The sequence below is a fragment of the Mytilus edulis genome, chromosome 7 (assembly GCF_963676685.1).
Source record: "Mytilus edulis chromosome 7, xbMytEdul2.2, whole genome shotgun sequence".
In the NCBI taxonomy this organism is placed as follows: domain Eukaryota; kingdom Metazoa; phylum Mollusca; class Bivalvia; order Mytilida; family Mytilidae; genus Mytilus; species Mytilus edulis.
In genome coordinates, this window is record NC_092350.1 from 21,916,494 (window position 1) to 21,934,041 (window position 17,548).

At 33.5% G+C, this 17,548-nt stretch overlaps 1 protein-coding gene across 1 annotated transcript in view; it reads left to right on the top strand.

Annotated features, from left to right (window-relative positions):
• Window positions 1-562: 562 nt before the first annotated feature.
• The window catches only part of LOC139481035 (uncharacterized), a 28,995-nt gene continuing 12,009 nt past the window's right edge, over window positions 563-17,548 (top strand). The window contains exons 1-3 of the mRNA XM_071264069.1: window positions 563-885; window positions 11,099-11,140; window positions 15,218-17,317. Of these exons, the coding sequence (XP_071120170.1) occupies window positions 693-885; window positions 11,099-11,140; window positions 15,218-17,317 (2,335 nt within the window). The 5' untranslated portion in view covers window positions 563-692. The remainder of the gene's footprint in view (window positions 886-11,098; window positions 11,141-15,217; window positions 17,318-17,548) is intronic.

Sequence of the window (17,548 nt, forward strand, 5' to 3'; positions counted from 1 at the left end):
TTTTCAGTTGTTGTGTGACCGTCAATCTGAAGATCTGAAAAAAGAATTCCGGTGGTAGGGGATAGCTTGGTTCCGTGTTGAAGGTCACCCTGTGCCTTTGAGATGAAAAACAGCAATAAAAGAACTGTTCCTTTGCTTTTTGTGTTTTTAGCTGTGCGTAGATTGATTTTGTGTCATGGATGGTTACTCCATATTCTTTCTTTTCTATTAACAAGCAGAATAATGATCTCGTTACATACTAGGATATGCATTGAGGCCGTTCTACATATGCTAAATTGGTGGAGGATGCATTGTTACGAAAGCTTATGTATGATGCGAGTGCGAAACAAAAAATCCTTTTAAACTGCAAGACGATGCAAAGACGGAGAAGGAAAGGGAAATAGACTTACTGACAAGTTTTATAATTCTGATAAGTAATAAAACAGACAGTAATTGTCAACTTTGGTTACTTTTTATGTGAACAAGGCAGAATTAATCAAGCGTTTTACGAACATTAGTAGGAGCAGTATTTATTTGTTTATTTATTTCCTTTTGTTTCTTGCGGCTAGGGAAATAGTTGGTGTACATTTTTCTCTAACAGAATGTTCAGGTGTAAATCCAGACGGAAAACTTGTCAAACATCACAAATGTAACTTATTAACTTAATTATAATATGGAAAGGATTAACAGGATTTGGAAATACTGCTAAAACAATGGCAATGAACCTTGTTCCGTACATGACAGTGCTTTCTAATTTGAGATGCGGCCTAATACCTAATCTACAGCATCAAACGTATTACTTCCAACCGTACGACGATGGACGATATAGAGGTTACACACTACAGTGTTGTCCAAGAGGAATGGTGTTCTTTGCTAAGTTTTGCCGTTGTCGGTTTCCGTGGGAAGGTTTGTATTCACCTCCTTAGACACATAAGTAGATTGTTTATATATATTTGTACCTGTATCAATTTGGAATATTTTGCAAATTGACTTTTGTTCTATTGAGATTATGACACGGTGATGATGGCTGTATCCCTATTTTGACAATTTTACCTATTATGTCTGTTTTGTTCACGCATCGTTATAAATATTTATGAATTTGATGCGACTGTCAAACAAGCGAGAGGCTTAGCGCTATAAAACCAGGTTCAATCCACCATTTTCTTCATTTGAGAATGACTGTACCAAGTCAGGAATATGACAGTTATTATCCATTCGTGTGATGTGTTTTATCATTTGATTTTGCCATGTGATTAGGGACTATCCGTTTTGAATTTTCCTCGGAGTTCTGTATTTTTGTTGTTCTACTTTTTGCATTGTAAAGTCTCCGCTTTTTATTATGATCCATATTTGACCTGTTTTATGATATATTTTGTGTTATCTTTTCCATTATTCTCTTGTTTTTATACTCAATGACATTCCGTTTTTCTCAAGATCAGTCGAGTTTGCAAAGTATATTAATATAATGTAAGTTTATCCCTTTCCTGAATATACATGAAATATGTAGCAATTGTGACAAAATTACACTCTCTTTACGCAGTTTCGGGCATTTCTAGAGTTATTCTTCTAAAATTTCCAATTGTCACACTATATCAGCTACACGTATCGTCGCAGTTTTTCCGAACCATTGGTGTTTTATTAACGATATTCTTCTTTTCCCGATTTAAACTGTCTACTTATTAGTACAAGCCTCATTATATTAACTTTTAAGTACTATTATGGTTCAAGATATAATGAAACCTTTTTAATTGAGAAAATAATAATTCCAAACCCGGTTGTTGAACTTAGTAATACTTTAACCATCATGAAACTATATTCAAACTTTTAAAACCGTTTTGATTAATAGCAATTCTCTGTAATCACCAAACACGTCGTGGCACGAAAAGTCTCAGATTTTTTATTGACATATCAGATATATGGTGGCGCAAACTTTGTAATACATTGCGTGTTATTTAATCATTTTATTTCATCTGTTACTAGTGTTTTTCAATCTTTTTTTATCATGTGTAGTATTTTTATGACTGTTTGTCTTAAATATGTTTGGTTATATTATTGTCTGATTTATTCGACTATTGTTTTTATGCGTCCCTAATGTCTTCTACCTCTTTAGTGTGCATTCACACGATACGATTTTCCGTTCAATTTTCCATTCGACTTGACACCGTCGCACAGGTAAATCGTACAGCGTTCTGTTCACACGATACGATTTTCCATTCGATTTTCATCAGATTTGAACACGTGCTTTTTTATATTTCTAAACGCAGCAACTTCCGAAATTATCTTTATACGCAAGTATTATTTAACATACTATATAGTAAAAAATCATTTCTGTAGATCACCGAAAGGGGAAGTGGTCTAGAACACAGTATTATTTTATTTAGGGGGTTCACTATACACGCAAATTTTTATTAGTCTTCACTTCAAGGTTAATCGAGCAAATTTTATTTAATAAGGCTTTTTACAGGTTTTTTTACTTTACTACGGGCTCATAAGGATCTTAAATCTGATTTTATTGCTGTGTCCACAATAGACACAGCAATATTATTCTACGTATTTCACCTGTATCGGTTTGGACAATTCCATGGACTATTCCATACACACACCATTATGCTTAAGGGGTTTTCATATGTCATGTCAAGATGATATAGGCTATTTACCGTTGTTTGCCACAAAAAAAATCTGGTAAAGTCACTTTTCTGAAAAACCAATATAAATATAGTTAACATATTTATATATTTAATCTGTGTTCATTGACCCGAATTTTTTAATGACAACTCACACCTAAAATTCGTTTTGGTCTATTCCATGACATTTGCGCGGGAAATATTCATCAGAGACTTTAATAATTTTAATGGACGTTCATTTGGAAAATTTTACTATCCATTTTATGTGAACAATTGTCATATGTTTTTGTTTTTCATACATTTAAAGGATCAACGTTATTTAAATTCCGTATATCTTCATTTGACATCAGGTTTGTACGCATTTAGTCTCTTCTCTAGTCTATAATCAAAACTGAAGGCCGCGAAGGGACACATGTCATGATGACACGTGCTGCACAATCCCACACATTTCACATTCAATCGGAACTACTCGGCCTTTCTGGTTGCACGAAGAAATAACGTTATTGTACTGCATAGCGAGAATGCCGAGTAGTTACGATTGATTTCACATTATGTAATAAAATTCTACTGTTTGCGATAAAAATATTCACTGTTTAGGGGTGTTGAAATTAGGTCTTGCATAGTTGATGCGTATCCGATCCGTGATTTGTATATATTTCAATGGTGCTCTCGGTAAGGCCAAAAAAATATGTTTGATTAAGGGTACCTGACCGATCCTATTTTGAGCACCCACCATAAGCCATTTTATTGCCGTCGTAAGAAATAATCCAATCATTATAAATAGGGGAACTCTCGCCCCATGGACAACTCGGACCACACAATTCAAAATCATGGCACAAAAAATAAAATGGACAAAATAATAAATAGAAAATACCGACCTACCTACCTACCCTACATATTTTGATAAAGTTTAAACAAATATTATTGAGTTATTTATTGAATGGTGTAGGATAATGAATTTCCAAGGACTATTCCTAAATTCTCCAAAACATTTGTTTCGTCTAGCCAGTTTTTTTTATGTATACCTGTAGCTTTTACTACTTTATCAGATATTTTATATTTCTTTAATATTATTATCTTTAATACATATTGCACCACTACCATCTTAATTGAGACTACCATAGTGATCGTACTGGCCGTAATAAATGTTTCTTCGCAAACCTGTAATTTCCGTTAAGACTAAATAAGAGATAAAAGACCCAAGTTTGGCGAAATATTTAGCACAATAAAGAGTGTAGACTAGTATGAGTTATAAGGTTACCTTGAATATTTTTTGTTTATATATCAATTATGGTCATTTTTGAAACAATGGTGAAAAATGCAGAAATTTGTTCAGCATGTAATCTCTGTTTTCTAAATAAACACAGTTTTGAAAATAGATTCTACACCCAGCATATTGATATCGGTGTAAAATTTAATTGTAATACAACTTCTCTCTTCAGATACACGTATTATGTTTTATAAAAGACGGAATACTCGAAATGTAATATCCTTGGAATGTATGAATGTAATATCCGTTGAAGTTTTGGTGAAGAGTGCTTTCTTTCACGTCCGCACTTCTATCAAGTATGGCATGCCAAAATAACATTTAAAAATTTATTGCGGATCATGGCGAATATATAAATAACAGAACAATAACATACATTGTAATTCAGACGACATATAGAGACACCATGTGACACTCTTAATTTTTCGATTATATTAGTGTAACAGAGTTGATTTTCTTCTCAGATCTAGAAAAAAAAAGTAACGGATAATTTTACATCAATATTAATGCTAGTAGAAAATTTTAACCCGATTTCAATATTCAAAATATGAAACTTGTATTTAAAATATAGATTAAAAAGAGAACTCGATACGATTAAAGAATGGAACTCTAAAACAGATAACAGTTGCTTCGTGGGTCTTAATTTATTATTACATGTACGTCCTTGTTTAATAGGCACATGTTTTTGTGTAATTCACGTCTTTTTTGGTAGAGTTAAGCCATATATTTAACTAATATTCTATAGTGCGTCTTTTCGTGTTGTAATGTCATACATATACGTACTACTGTTTAGGTAAGGGCGAAGGTTGGCGCCTTTTAAAACATTCATACTTGCTATATTATCATGATGCATCTGTCCCAAGGCCTGTTGTTAAATGGATGTCGTTTGTGAGTTTCATAGATGTTTTTATATGACCGCAAAAATAATTTTTTGGGTCGTATATTGGTATCACGTCGTCGACATCGTCGTCCGAAGATGGATGGTTTCCGGATAATAACGTTAGTTTAAATTAATAGAAATCGATAAAATTTTAACACAAGGTTAATTACTACTAAAAGAATGTTTGGGGGTTTTGGTCCCAACGGTTTGTGAATAAGGGACAAAAAAGGGGCACAAATAAGCATTTTTCTTTGTTTTCGCACAATAACTTCAGTATAAGTAAATAGAAATCTATGAAATTTAAACGCAAGTTTTATGACCACAAAGGGAAGGTTGGGATTGATTCTTGGAGTTTTGGTCCCAACAGTTTAGGAATTAGGGGCCAATCGTGTATATAGATTCTAAATTTTTGGTCCCGTTTTCAAATAAGTCTACATTAAGGTCCAAAGGGTCCAAAATCAAGCTTAGTTTGATTATAACAAAAAATAAATTATTGGGGTTCTTTGATATCCTGAATCTAAACATGTACTTATATTTTCGATTACGGGCCCAGTTTTCAAGTTGGTCCAAAGCGGGGTCCAAAATTAACCTTTGTTTGATTTCAACAAAAGTAATTGAATATATGGGGTTCTTTGATATGCTGAATTTAACCATGTATTAATGTTTTTGGTGTTTGGGCCCTTTGTCAAATTGATCAACATTGAGTTCTAAAGGGTCCAAAATTGAACTTTATTTAATTTCATTATAAACGAATTCTTGGGGTTATTTGATATGCTGAATCTAACTATGACTGTATTTAGATTTTGGATATTGGACCGTAATAAGAAAATGTCCAATTAATTTTTTTAAAGTTTTTAGACCACATTCATTCTGTGTCAGAAACCTATTTTGTGTCAACTATTTAATCACAATTCAAATTCTGAGCTGTATCAAGCTTGAATGTTGTGTCCATACTTGCCCAACTGTTCAGGGTTCGATCTCTGCGTTCGTATAAAGCTGTGCCCTGCGGAGCATCTGGTTTGTTTTCCGTTTTGTAAATAGATTAGACCGTTGGTTTTACTGTTTGAAAATGTGTACACTGGTAATTTTGGGACCTTTGATATTTTGCTGTTTTGGGTCAGCTAATCAAAAGATGGCTCCGTGTTGAAGGTCCTTGAACCTATAATTGTTAGCTTACATTCGCTGAGACTTGGATGCGGAGTTCTTTCAATGGCACTTATACCACATATTCTTATTTATAATGTTCTCAAGTATTTATAATTATTTGTTATTTTTGTTTTCCAACTTATTTTGAAATATATTAATTGGAAAACAAAAAACTGTATTCATGTGCGAACTAAAGTTGGGTTTAGGGGTGTCATGAATATAGGAAAATAATACCTTTTTATAAAATAATGCTAAAGGTCTTCGAAACTTTGATATAGTCCAGCTTGTGCAATACCATAAATACCATATAAAAGATTCAAGGTCGCTACACGTCATAACATTATCGGACAAGGAATAGCTAGCATGATTTGATTTCCTTTAAAACGTCCATTCGAATTTTCAGTATTAATATGATCCTATAAGCTATTCTCCCAGTTCATACATTCCCAGATCTAATTGAATCTTACCTCGAAATTCAGAAGTTTATAATTTTTTAGATGACACGACTATTTCAAGAGCTAAGAAAGTTTGACCGATTTTTATGATTTGGATTATCGTCAATGGTTTCTGAGATACAACAGGGGTTGATTTCTGATGAAGCCAGAGGCAGGGGATCACCCTTCCTTTTTGTGGAAAAAAATGGTTGATTAAATAAGGAATCACTGAAGCATAACTGGAGCCCCTCTTAGGCAGTCAATGGGCCCCCTTTTATGAAAATTTCTGGATCCGCAACTGGAAGTGGAATAGATTTTATTTTTCATTCGATTAAGATAGATTATTTTCCATTGTGTTATAAAAAACTACTGAAAATCACACTTAGCCACACTTTTCTTAATGGTATTTAATATTCTTATTTTCAAACCGAAATTTATGGATCTTTTGCATAATGTTCCTAATTTTCATCTCTTTTAAAAGTTAGAATTAAATGCATTAACCGTATCCAAATCCTTGCTGTGTCCCCACTTTTTGTTTCAACACTTGCTAAAGTGTACTGCAATTTCGCGGGCATCATCTAGTGTATGCTTATATCAAAGAAAATACATCGGCTAACGACGTTCGATCAATGTATTCTATAATCTTTATATTTGGAGAAATGGAACAAAACATCTGTTATTCAATTTTTAGTAACTGGATTTAAGTATGGCCGTTGCAATTTGGATACTCCTCATTACGGAATCCTGGATCGTTTGGAGGTCTGTTCAGACCAATTTTTCTTTGATTCAATATGGATTCAAAATCAAAGTTTTATTTATTGTCGATACATAGTAAACAAAGTAACACAAGCTCTAGTGAGCTTTTAAAATGGACATTTTTTTTCAAAATTCAAAATTAAATTGGTGTTAACAATGATACTTCTACAAAATAAACACAGAAAGGAAACTTTTGTCGAAATAATAAAAAAACGTAGGTGAAAATTTTTCAAAATAGGTGCAATTTATACTATTGTAACTATGTATATTGTTTTGATGAATTATTTGTAAAAAAAAATAATGATAATACATTGTATTAATCAATTCATTATGAGCCCCTCGTCATCCTTTGGAGATATGTTGATGGTGGGTCTTCCCATGGATAGAAATATGCAAGCGCCTGTGTATGAAACACTTCCTTAATCTTCCTTATTTTTTTGTAATTTTGAACAGGCAAATTCATCCAATGCCCCTCCTCCTGACTTTGGAAGTGCTAAGGGATGTATTGCATTTACTAGCACGTGTCGCCCTATTAACGCCATGTAAGTCCGCCAGTTCTTAAAATTTATAGGAACCACATCCCCTTTACGTAACTTGGTCTAACCATAGTCCCCCAGCCAAGTACACGATAATATAGCAGTAGTAAGTTACGCCAGGATTTACCTATTATTCACGATCATTAATTACAACGGCTTTGTGAAACGTCTGTAAAACCTAAGATTTATTAACGGTCTAATGACACGTAGACTTCCGAAGGCTTTGTAAAACGGTGGCCAGGTTTATGAACAAAAGATGACTATGTTTCCTTTATGAATTAAAAATGTTTAGAATGATGCGAAAATCGGAATATTGTCGATTAAATTTATAAGCTTGATTTTTTCAATCGACTGATAAATTTAGTCGATTTGGCGTTCACACGATCCGATTCCAGTCAAAACGTCGAATGGAAATAGCGTACGTTTCGATTTCAAAACGACGTTTCGACTTGACATTCGACTTCAGATTTTAGTGTTCACACGATACGATTTTAGTCGAAAGCAGGTGCACAGGTAAAAATCGAATGAAAATCGAATGGAAAATCGTATCGTGTGAACGAGACTCGATAGTACACGGAGAAACAAAACATAATTATATAATAAAGAAAGGAAGTCTGGATTGAGGTACTTCTCGTTCCTGGACAATTTGGAGGACATTGGTCCTTAATTCCTCAATATAAATAATAATAATTCTACGACATATTTATGTAAATACTGTAAGAATAAATTAAGGAAACCACGAGAACAAAAGAGTGATAGAGCATCTTGATTACAAGTACTCTAACTTGAACGATTGCAAATAGTTATCAAAGGTACCAGGATTATTTATAATTTAGTACGCCAGACGCGCGTTTCGTCTACATAAGACTCATCAGTGACGCTCATATCAAAGTAGTTATAAAGCCAAACAAGTGCAAAAGCAGTTCATAGAAATTCTACATGTCTTACAAATATTTATTTCACATTACATTATATTATTACCGAAATATCACTAATCTATTTAATTTATGTAGTACTTTATTATGTATGTGTCTAACTAAAGACGGTAGATTTACCAGTACACTAAAAAAAAATCGCAGTTTGAGTGCAAGAAACGTTTTGATCAAATGTCCTGAGAAGATAATTATTTTGTTTATTAATTTGTAATTGCCTTAATACAGGCAACTCATGTTTTACTAAACAATCTCCCCTAATATCTGCTGATTTCTTCGGTTTATAAGACATACTCTGAACGGACTAAGTATATCTGATATGACAAAATACTAGAAAGTACAAAAATATACAAATAATTAATGATACCTTATGTTTCTTGACATTTTATTGTTGTGGTCATGTCGTGGTCATAAAATAATATGCTAATATGTTTTCACCTGTAAAATCAAGTATAGACTGGTATGTCCACGTCCTCATTGGTAAATTATATTTATAGTTAAACTCTTTATACCAATAATAATATCATTCAGCCATTTGGTGCTTAAAGACTTCATATTAAAGTAAACTCTGTCACGCGTGCTAAACCTGCTGAATAATTTCCAAATGTTTAGGTTTGAGCAGGCTTTATATGAATTATGAGAAGCGCTCTGGACGCACGGGATACCATTAAGTGTTATTTTCATAAATTCTTCTTGTTTAGAAACCTTTGATTTATTTTTATACCCCGCCATAGTGGATGAGGCATCAAAGTGTAACCTTGTCCGGCCGTAAATAAAATATGATGAGTTTATTATTAAATTCATCCATTGACTGGGAAAATTTACGTGAACGTTTGTCTGTAACGACCACTGTTCACGACGTACCTACGATAGACATTTAAACTGTGGGGTCACCAAAGGTTTCTTAACGCCTCTAATTATAAAATAATTCGAAAAATTAATCAGGAATAACCTTTATGTTTTGATTTATATAATATATATAAATTAAAACATCGTGTTATTTCTGATTTATTTTTCGAATTACTTTATTTATGTGTTGAGAACCTTTGGTGACTTCATAGTTTAAGTGTCTTTAAAAAGTACATAATGAGCAGTGGTCGTTACATACAAACGTTCACCTAAATTTTCCCAGTCAATGAATGAATTTAATGTATCAATCAATGGCCACAGCTACACTGTTTTGAATTTCATTCTATGTTTTTCAAAAAATGGTTTCAACTTTCTTACTTTAATTTGCCTCAACCAAATTCTATGACACTTAAATACAGTGCTTATTACCAAAAACACAGATTAAAATCGATTTTGGAGGGCGTCACTTTTACAGTTCTTTAGCTATGTCCACGTTAAACGTTATATCCAAAAGGGAGCACCCTCTGTGTCCAATTGGCCCATTTTCCATTTATTTACCATTTGAAAAGATGATAGTTATTTTTCATATATTTCTATATGTTTACATTTACTAGTTAATAGTTAGATAAATAGAAACATTCAAATCATTATTTGTCTGTGCTTTTCTCTTGAAAACGTGATTTTAATGACAAAACACAAGACAAACATGTGTTACGTCTTCCTCTAAACAACAAAGTGATGTAATAGCACAACATTAACTGCATAATTGTGTAAATTAAAACATAACATATCATGTACTAGTTGATTACATACAACGGGAATGTAAAAGAAAAGGAAAAAAACATGCACTCAAAAGAAAAGATGTTACACCGCCACATTTCTTTTAAATCGAATAATTTTAAATATATGAGTTTAAACATATCTTAATTGCTTAAATATGCAAAAGGAATGAGATACAATTTAATCATACTAATCAAGCATGTGTTCTGTAGTGTAAATAGACATATAGATAAAAAAAAAAAAAAAAAAAAAAGGAGACGAACAAAATATCAAGAAAGAAAATTATCCTATTCATGATTAAGCTTTTTCCGTTTCAAAATCTACAACATTATGCTCTTACTTTTTCAACGTTTAACCATACAATAATAATAATATTAATCAAAATGCATGCTATTTAGTAGTAGCATGCTGATTAAACTGGCGCAATCTGACAAATTTCCTCCAGAATTTACGCGATTTTACTATAGATGTGAACGAACTCAAATAGGTGGTTTTCTATTCTACAATATTCAGTAATTCAAAATAAATAATACGTTGAGACTGTACTAGTTTCTTTTTTTTTTCTTTCTAAAATGTGAAGGCATAGAACAAAATAGCATTTACTTTGGAACAAGTTCATCACTGTTTCAAACAAACAAAAAATGTCGCAATCCATCCATATTAAGTAAAAAATACTTACTGTTATAACCAGATATTGTCTTTCTTAAACAAAATTTGACATATGCTCATTCAAAAATATCTATTAAAACGTAATGGGGAAAATCATAAAATCTCAAGGGTAAATTTGTGCTGCAAACAAGCTATATTTGATAAAGATGGATGGTAAATTTGTACAATAACTTTACGAATAGACGACACGTTCACGAGCTGGAACTTGAAAGATATATCACTAACTCCTACACTTTATTTTTTTAGGATACCAGCCACGGGGAACCAGTTCAATACCATATCCTAACAGTAAGTGTGGGACATTAAGGTTATTTCCTCGTAAAAATTACCCTTCCTAAACGTGTTGTAGTTTATCACACTAAACAACTTCCACCTTTATGAGAGTAATTAACTATCGTATTTACTATTGGTGATTTGTCTTGTTTTCGTTAGATATACCATCCATTAAATAGTGAAGTGCACTTTACATTAATTCTTTATTGTTACTACTGCATGAAGTGAAATAATGAATGAAAAGAAAAACTGCGGTTAGGGTAGACATAATAAAAATAACAACCGCAGAAAGGGAAAACCCGAATCTAAAATTAAATTGAAGATAAGAAATGTAGAATCAAACAGACAATCGTAGATGAGGAATATCGAATTAAAAGGACAATACAAATTGAGATCCATGTGACACATATCCAAAACAAGATTAATCAGAATCAACCCGGAAAAAATCGATCAATCCCTAAATGTACACTTACCAAGGAGCAAATTCTGGGTAATCATAGGTCTGTTCTATGTTCCTTTGAAATTTTAACAAAAGACAAAAAACTGCATTTTTCAATACTGTATTGAACAACTAAACTACAGATTTGTCCTTTATTTAATGCTATTTAGTCTATAATATTGTTGCTGTATTTCACATTTGGTTTTTCATTTATTATTTTGTACATTTGTCAGGCCCGTTATTTTTCACGTTAGAATTGTTTTGAAATTGTCATTTTGGTAGCAACTATGCGGTTTTGGTTTCACTCATTATGAAGGCAGTACGGTGACCTATAGAAGTTTCTAATTTCAGTGTCATTTGTTCTCTTATGGGGACTTCTCTTATGCCCGCGTCACACTGTCCCGATTTTTATATACGATGGACACCCGAATGTGAAAATTGTAAGTCCGTACGAAGTTGGTCCCGATCTCGTTAAAATACCAAAAAGTGACCGAAGCAAGTACGATGAATAACGAAGTCTATACGATGGTGCCGAAATTATATACGATAGCAAAAGATGGACATACGAAGGTTAACCGAAGACGGGTATTTAAGCTTCATATCTCAGCCGAAGCCTACACGATGGATCACGAAGGCTACTCGATGGATTACGAAGGCTACACGATGGATTACGATGATGACGCGATGGCCATACGATGTCTAAAAGACGTCGTGTACAGCTTACGATGAATTTAAATTATATGCCGAAAGCATCACGCGTTTTAAATTGTTTGATCAATATTGAATATATATTATATTGTACATATAATTTCTGGTTTAATCATAAGACGGACGACCGTGGGCTTGAAGGGTAAAACTTGACTCCGAGTCTCTGCATATAATTTCGTTTCTCTACAAGTCTGCCATGCATGGCGCGAAATCGATCTTTTTGTCTAATTCTAATAAAACTTAGTTTATTATCCCCTCGCCTACTACATGTAAGTTGCGTATAGATAAAAATGTTATGGACACTCTAGAACCAAAATGCTCAAAACTTGGTATGGTGTTGCTCGTTAAGAATATCTTAAGCGTTATTGACTTTAAAGTTCAAAGGTCAAGGTCACAGTGGCAGTTGTAATACAAGGCAATATCACCCTTGTGGACACTCTAAAACCAATATGCTTCAAAAGAATTTAACCACATTTGGTATATTGTTCCTCCTTGTAATAGTCTGACATTTTTTACGTTCAAGGCCAAAGGTCAAGGTCATGCAGATGGACTTGTTTTTTTCTCCTTGAAATAGCATAATACACAGGAAATTGGTTGCTCGTTTTTCACCTGCTGGTTCTAAAGACAATATTAAAGGTATTTCCAGTTACTGAATGTTTTGGTTGATTTCTAAAAAAAAAGTTTATGCATCAAATATGCATATTCAATTTACTATTTTCTGCATTTATCATATACAAATATTGTGTCCATATTTGTCCCCGATATGTTACATACCTGGGGATGCAACGCTCGGCATTGCCTTGTTTGAACTGTAAATGTGTGCACTAGTCTGAATAATCACCCATAATTATGCCCATGTTTACTGATCTATCTTAAAGGTAAAGTAATGGGTTCGTTGATCCCTTTTATTCAAAAAGAGCTCTCCCCAGGAGAATATCATAATAATATAGACAAAAGGAAGGATGTGAGGAAAGCAACAAATGCGGCAAAATATGACATATAGAAAATTAAATGGTTATGGAGTAAAAATTCGTGTGACAACAACTCAGACGATACATAAAAAATCAAAATAATGAAGAAAAAGTTGGTTTCCCTATATACGTGTACCTGCAGTGTTGGTGTACGAGGCGCTTTTATGATTTTCATTATGTTACTTGATATGAAAAATTGACAAAAAATAATATTTAACTTGAAAAAGTAAATCCGGAGCCTGTAATAGATGCTCTTCTTGTTCCATTTGAATTAATAGAAACAACGCTGTCGCCTTTCTTGTTTTCAAAGAATCATATGATATGAGCTCCATGTTTTGTGAACGTCTTTCTTAACTGTCGTATTAGACTGGCAAGTGTATATCGCGCATGGCACTTTAAATGTATTTTAGCGCGAAAATTAACTTACATTCAGCTGGATTTATTGCCGTCGTAGTTCCATCTTGTCGCCTTCGTACTTTTATTCGATGGCAACACGACGGGATTACGAGGTCTTCGCGAAGTCGTGTTGCCATCGTAAGACCTTCGGGTAGCTTCGTGATTCATTCGTGTAGACATCGTAATGTCAAAACTGCCCGATGGAAACGATGGAAACACGAATGCAATACGATGTTGAAAGATGTATTCCCGGTGACATTACGATGTTGAGGATGGTGATACGAACTCAATACGAACCCTCAACATCGGACGCACCTTCGGGGATTTTTTAACATGTTAAAAAATTTAGAACCCTTCCCGAAGTTGTCCCCGAAGGCTAGAAAAAGTGGCCGATGGTTAAAGATGGTTAAAGATGGCACTACGAATAGCCCGATCTGGATACGATCAGTCCCGATTTTGAAAATTTCCATAATCGTGTTACCATCGGCGTAAAAATCGGGACAGTGTGACGCAGGCATTAATGGCAATCATACCACATTTTCTTATTTTTATGTCATATTGCCGGGTCTTCCGAGTACTCCGCGAAACCTCTTTATAAATTATCCACATTCATTTCTACGCTTTACCCAAGTAATTCCTATTCCAAACTAAAAGACAAATTGAAAGAGTTTGTCCTGCTTTATTTCATAAAAAATAATGGCTAACGTAGATACAAATATCTTGTCCTAATGAGGGACTTCGAAACAAATAACTCTGATTCAAACAAACAAAAATTTTCTGAATCTGATATTATCCAGATGCTTGATTTCTTGATTGACAAAATATTTGTTACGTTTGGAAGACTTATTTTTCAACAAACAATCGGCATTCCCATGTGAACCAATTGTGCTCCTCTTCTTGTCGACTTGTTGCTTATGCATATGAGACTGACTTCATACAGGAACTTCTAAGGAAGGAAGAAAAGAAGTTAGTGGTATCCTTTAACTTCACCATCTGATATAAAGATAATATTCTCTCACTAAATAATATGTGGAACGCATCAACTCTATCGAACTTGAGATAAAGGATACAATAGAAACAGGTTATTCTGCTTTTCATTTCTATGTAGCAACATATATGATAAGATAATGCAGGGCTTCCATTTCCTATCATGATTTCTTTGAAAGAGGGATATTGCTTAAAATGAATTTATTAAACGGAGTGGTGAAGTTTAAATCATAAAAAAAAAAACAAAGTATAACGGGTATCCATCCATGACAAATAAGTACATACATAGCAAAACACATGTAAAGGCAAAGGAACATCCCTTTCATTGCTGTTCTCGAAGTCACAGCGAGGCCTTGCACTTATTGATAAATGAAAATAAAATATTCCACGTCTGGTTAAAGAAAATAATAGTTCAATCTAATTGTCAAATATGATCAACTATTCGAACTCGTTAAACATGTGTCGATTTTATATAAATTAGGTGCAGTTTCTAATTTGTTGACTTCTACTGGATTGTAAGCATCATGGTAATTGGTTACTTCCAATTTCATGGTCTAAGATACAATGTTTTATACTATCTTTTTTTTTCAGAGTTTGAATTGAAATCCAAGTTACCGTTTAAAGAACAGTCTTTTAATCCTAAGTCAAACAGCAGACACATAGACAGATATAACATCGTGAAGAAATTAAAACTTCGAAAACATTCTATCAGACCATTAAACATTGATAAATCAAATAAACGTATGATAGCGAAACAATCTTCATTCAGGAGAAATTTCATCAAGATGAGGACAAAAACAAACTTTCAACAAAGATTAAAAGTGTTTTCAAGGAAAAGTGTAGTCAACAAACAAAGAAAAGAATTGAAGAAAATACGTAGAAACAAGTTTAGATTTTTTAAGTTGAAAACAGTTGGTAAAAATGTATTTAAACGTCGTCCAAAGTTCTCGACATTTAAAGAACCTTTTCTGCCAATGGCGAGTATTGATAATTCTGCAAACCTACACTATCAACATTTAGATTTTGTTCACAACAGCATTGAAGAAAGATTATCAAGGACATTTCACAGGAACACTGATTTCTTAGAGAATGTTCAACGTACCTTACACAGTACGATACCCTTTGAAAGTGCTTTGAATTCAAATGTTAATCGAAATAATATGCGAATCATCAGTGACCAGCCTTTGACTGGAACAGCCGTATTACAGTCAAACGACAATTCAAAACCGGATAGTATGGTTACAAATGCAGAGCATGGACATGCATTTGTACCGAGAACCCATACCGGCAGCTTAAATAGCAATAACATAGATGCAAATACTGTTAATAACATTTTATTTGATGGAGAGATAGGTGAAATAAGAAATGACATCTTGTCTGAAAGTGTTTTACCTTCTACTCATTCTCTCGAAACCGGACTTTCTGGAAATAGTAACATATTTGACATAAATTCTAATATGGTCGACGGTAGCATACACCAGGATGTTATTTCTGAAGCTGGCATTGAATCTCCGTCTTCTTTTAATGTTGGTTCACCCGAAACCTTGAATGGCATAAATATGTTACCCGCCGATGCTGTTTTACCAAATGTTGTTACAGGAACTGGTATCCTGACTGATTCAAACTTTGGTGAAAATAACCTAGGTGGTATTAATCCTGGTGTTGGTTCTTCACTTGAAGGTTTGAATACAATCAATGGTGGACATTCATTGTTAAATATGAAAGAAACTGGACAAACTAATATTTTGAAAATTAATGACTTGAAAAATGGACATGAGCGTCATCATGCTTCCTCGAGTGGTAATTTGTTTAATGGGTTGAAAAACGGTGATGTACTTTTGAAAGATACGACTTCAAATAGTAATGATCATTTGTCTACGTTTGGACCGGGTGGATTGGTTGTTGGTCAGAACGTTGTTCTTCAAAATGCAAATCTTAAAAAAGCAACATCTGCGAAAGATGGTATTCCGTTTTCTTCTAAAACTAATGGAATTAGAGAAAACTTGTTAACAACTGCAGATGACGTAACTGCATTAACTGGAGGATTACTTGGATCTAGTAGTGATATTTTCTTTCCTACATTGAATACTCGTGGAAACGGAGCTTCATCTTTCGGCTTAGACTCCCCTAATTTATTGAATGGCAATCAGCAAAGGGGTTTAGGTATTGCACACTTAGGTACTGTTAATATTGGGGAAGTTTTGAGAGAAGGATTGTCGAGTCAAAGTCCATTTGGTAATACCGAGTTTAATGATCATGCAATTTCTAGTACGTTTTTACCTGTTGCAATTGGAAACGGAATAAATAGCATACATAATGATTGGCCATTTCTCGGAGATAGAACGAATATCAATGGCGGATGGAATATCCCTGGTAATAATGTGTTTAATAAAGATGGAGCTGTTATTACAAACGGAATGGTTCTGACAAAACTTGCCGAATTTGTTGATGTCAAAAACAAAGGAAATAGGATTGATTCGAACGTTGGTCTGAACAACGGAAGTTCTATTCAGGAAAAAACCGTTATACTTTCGCATACGAACAAAATTCCGGAAAAAACTCTTTTTCATCAAGTTTTACCAGAATTTATTCCACCAAAACCAAAGCTTCCAGTTTCTCTCCAAAAAGTTCGTTTGGAGTTAGAAAAGAAAAATACACAGACTTTTGTGTTTTCTGAGCCTTTGCCAACTGGTAAGTCTAATAGTACATGAATCAAAAAAGTAAAATCATAAAACAAAATATAGGTCAAAGAACGGCATTCGACAATGAGCCTTGGCTCACACCAATAATAAAGATATGAAGGGCCCAAAAAAGGATTAGTGTAAAACTGCTCAAACAGGAAAACGAACGGTCTAATCTATATGAAAACGAGAAACACTTATAAACCACATCAACAAACGACAACCACTGAACATCAGGTTC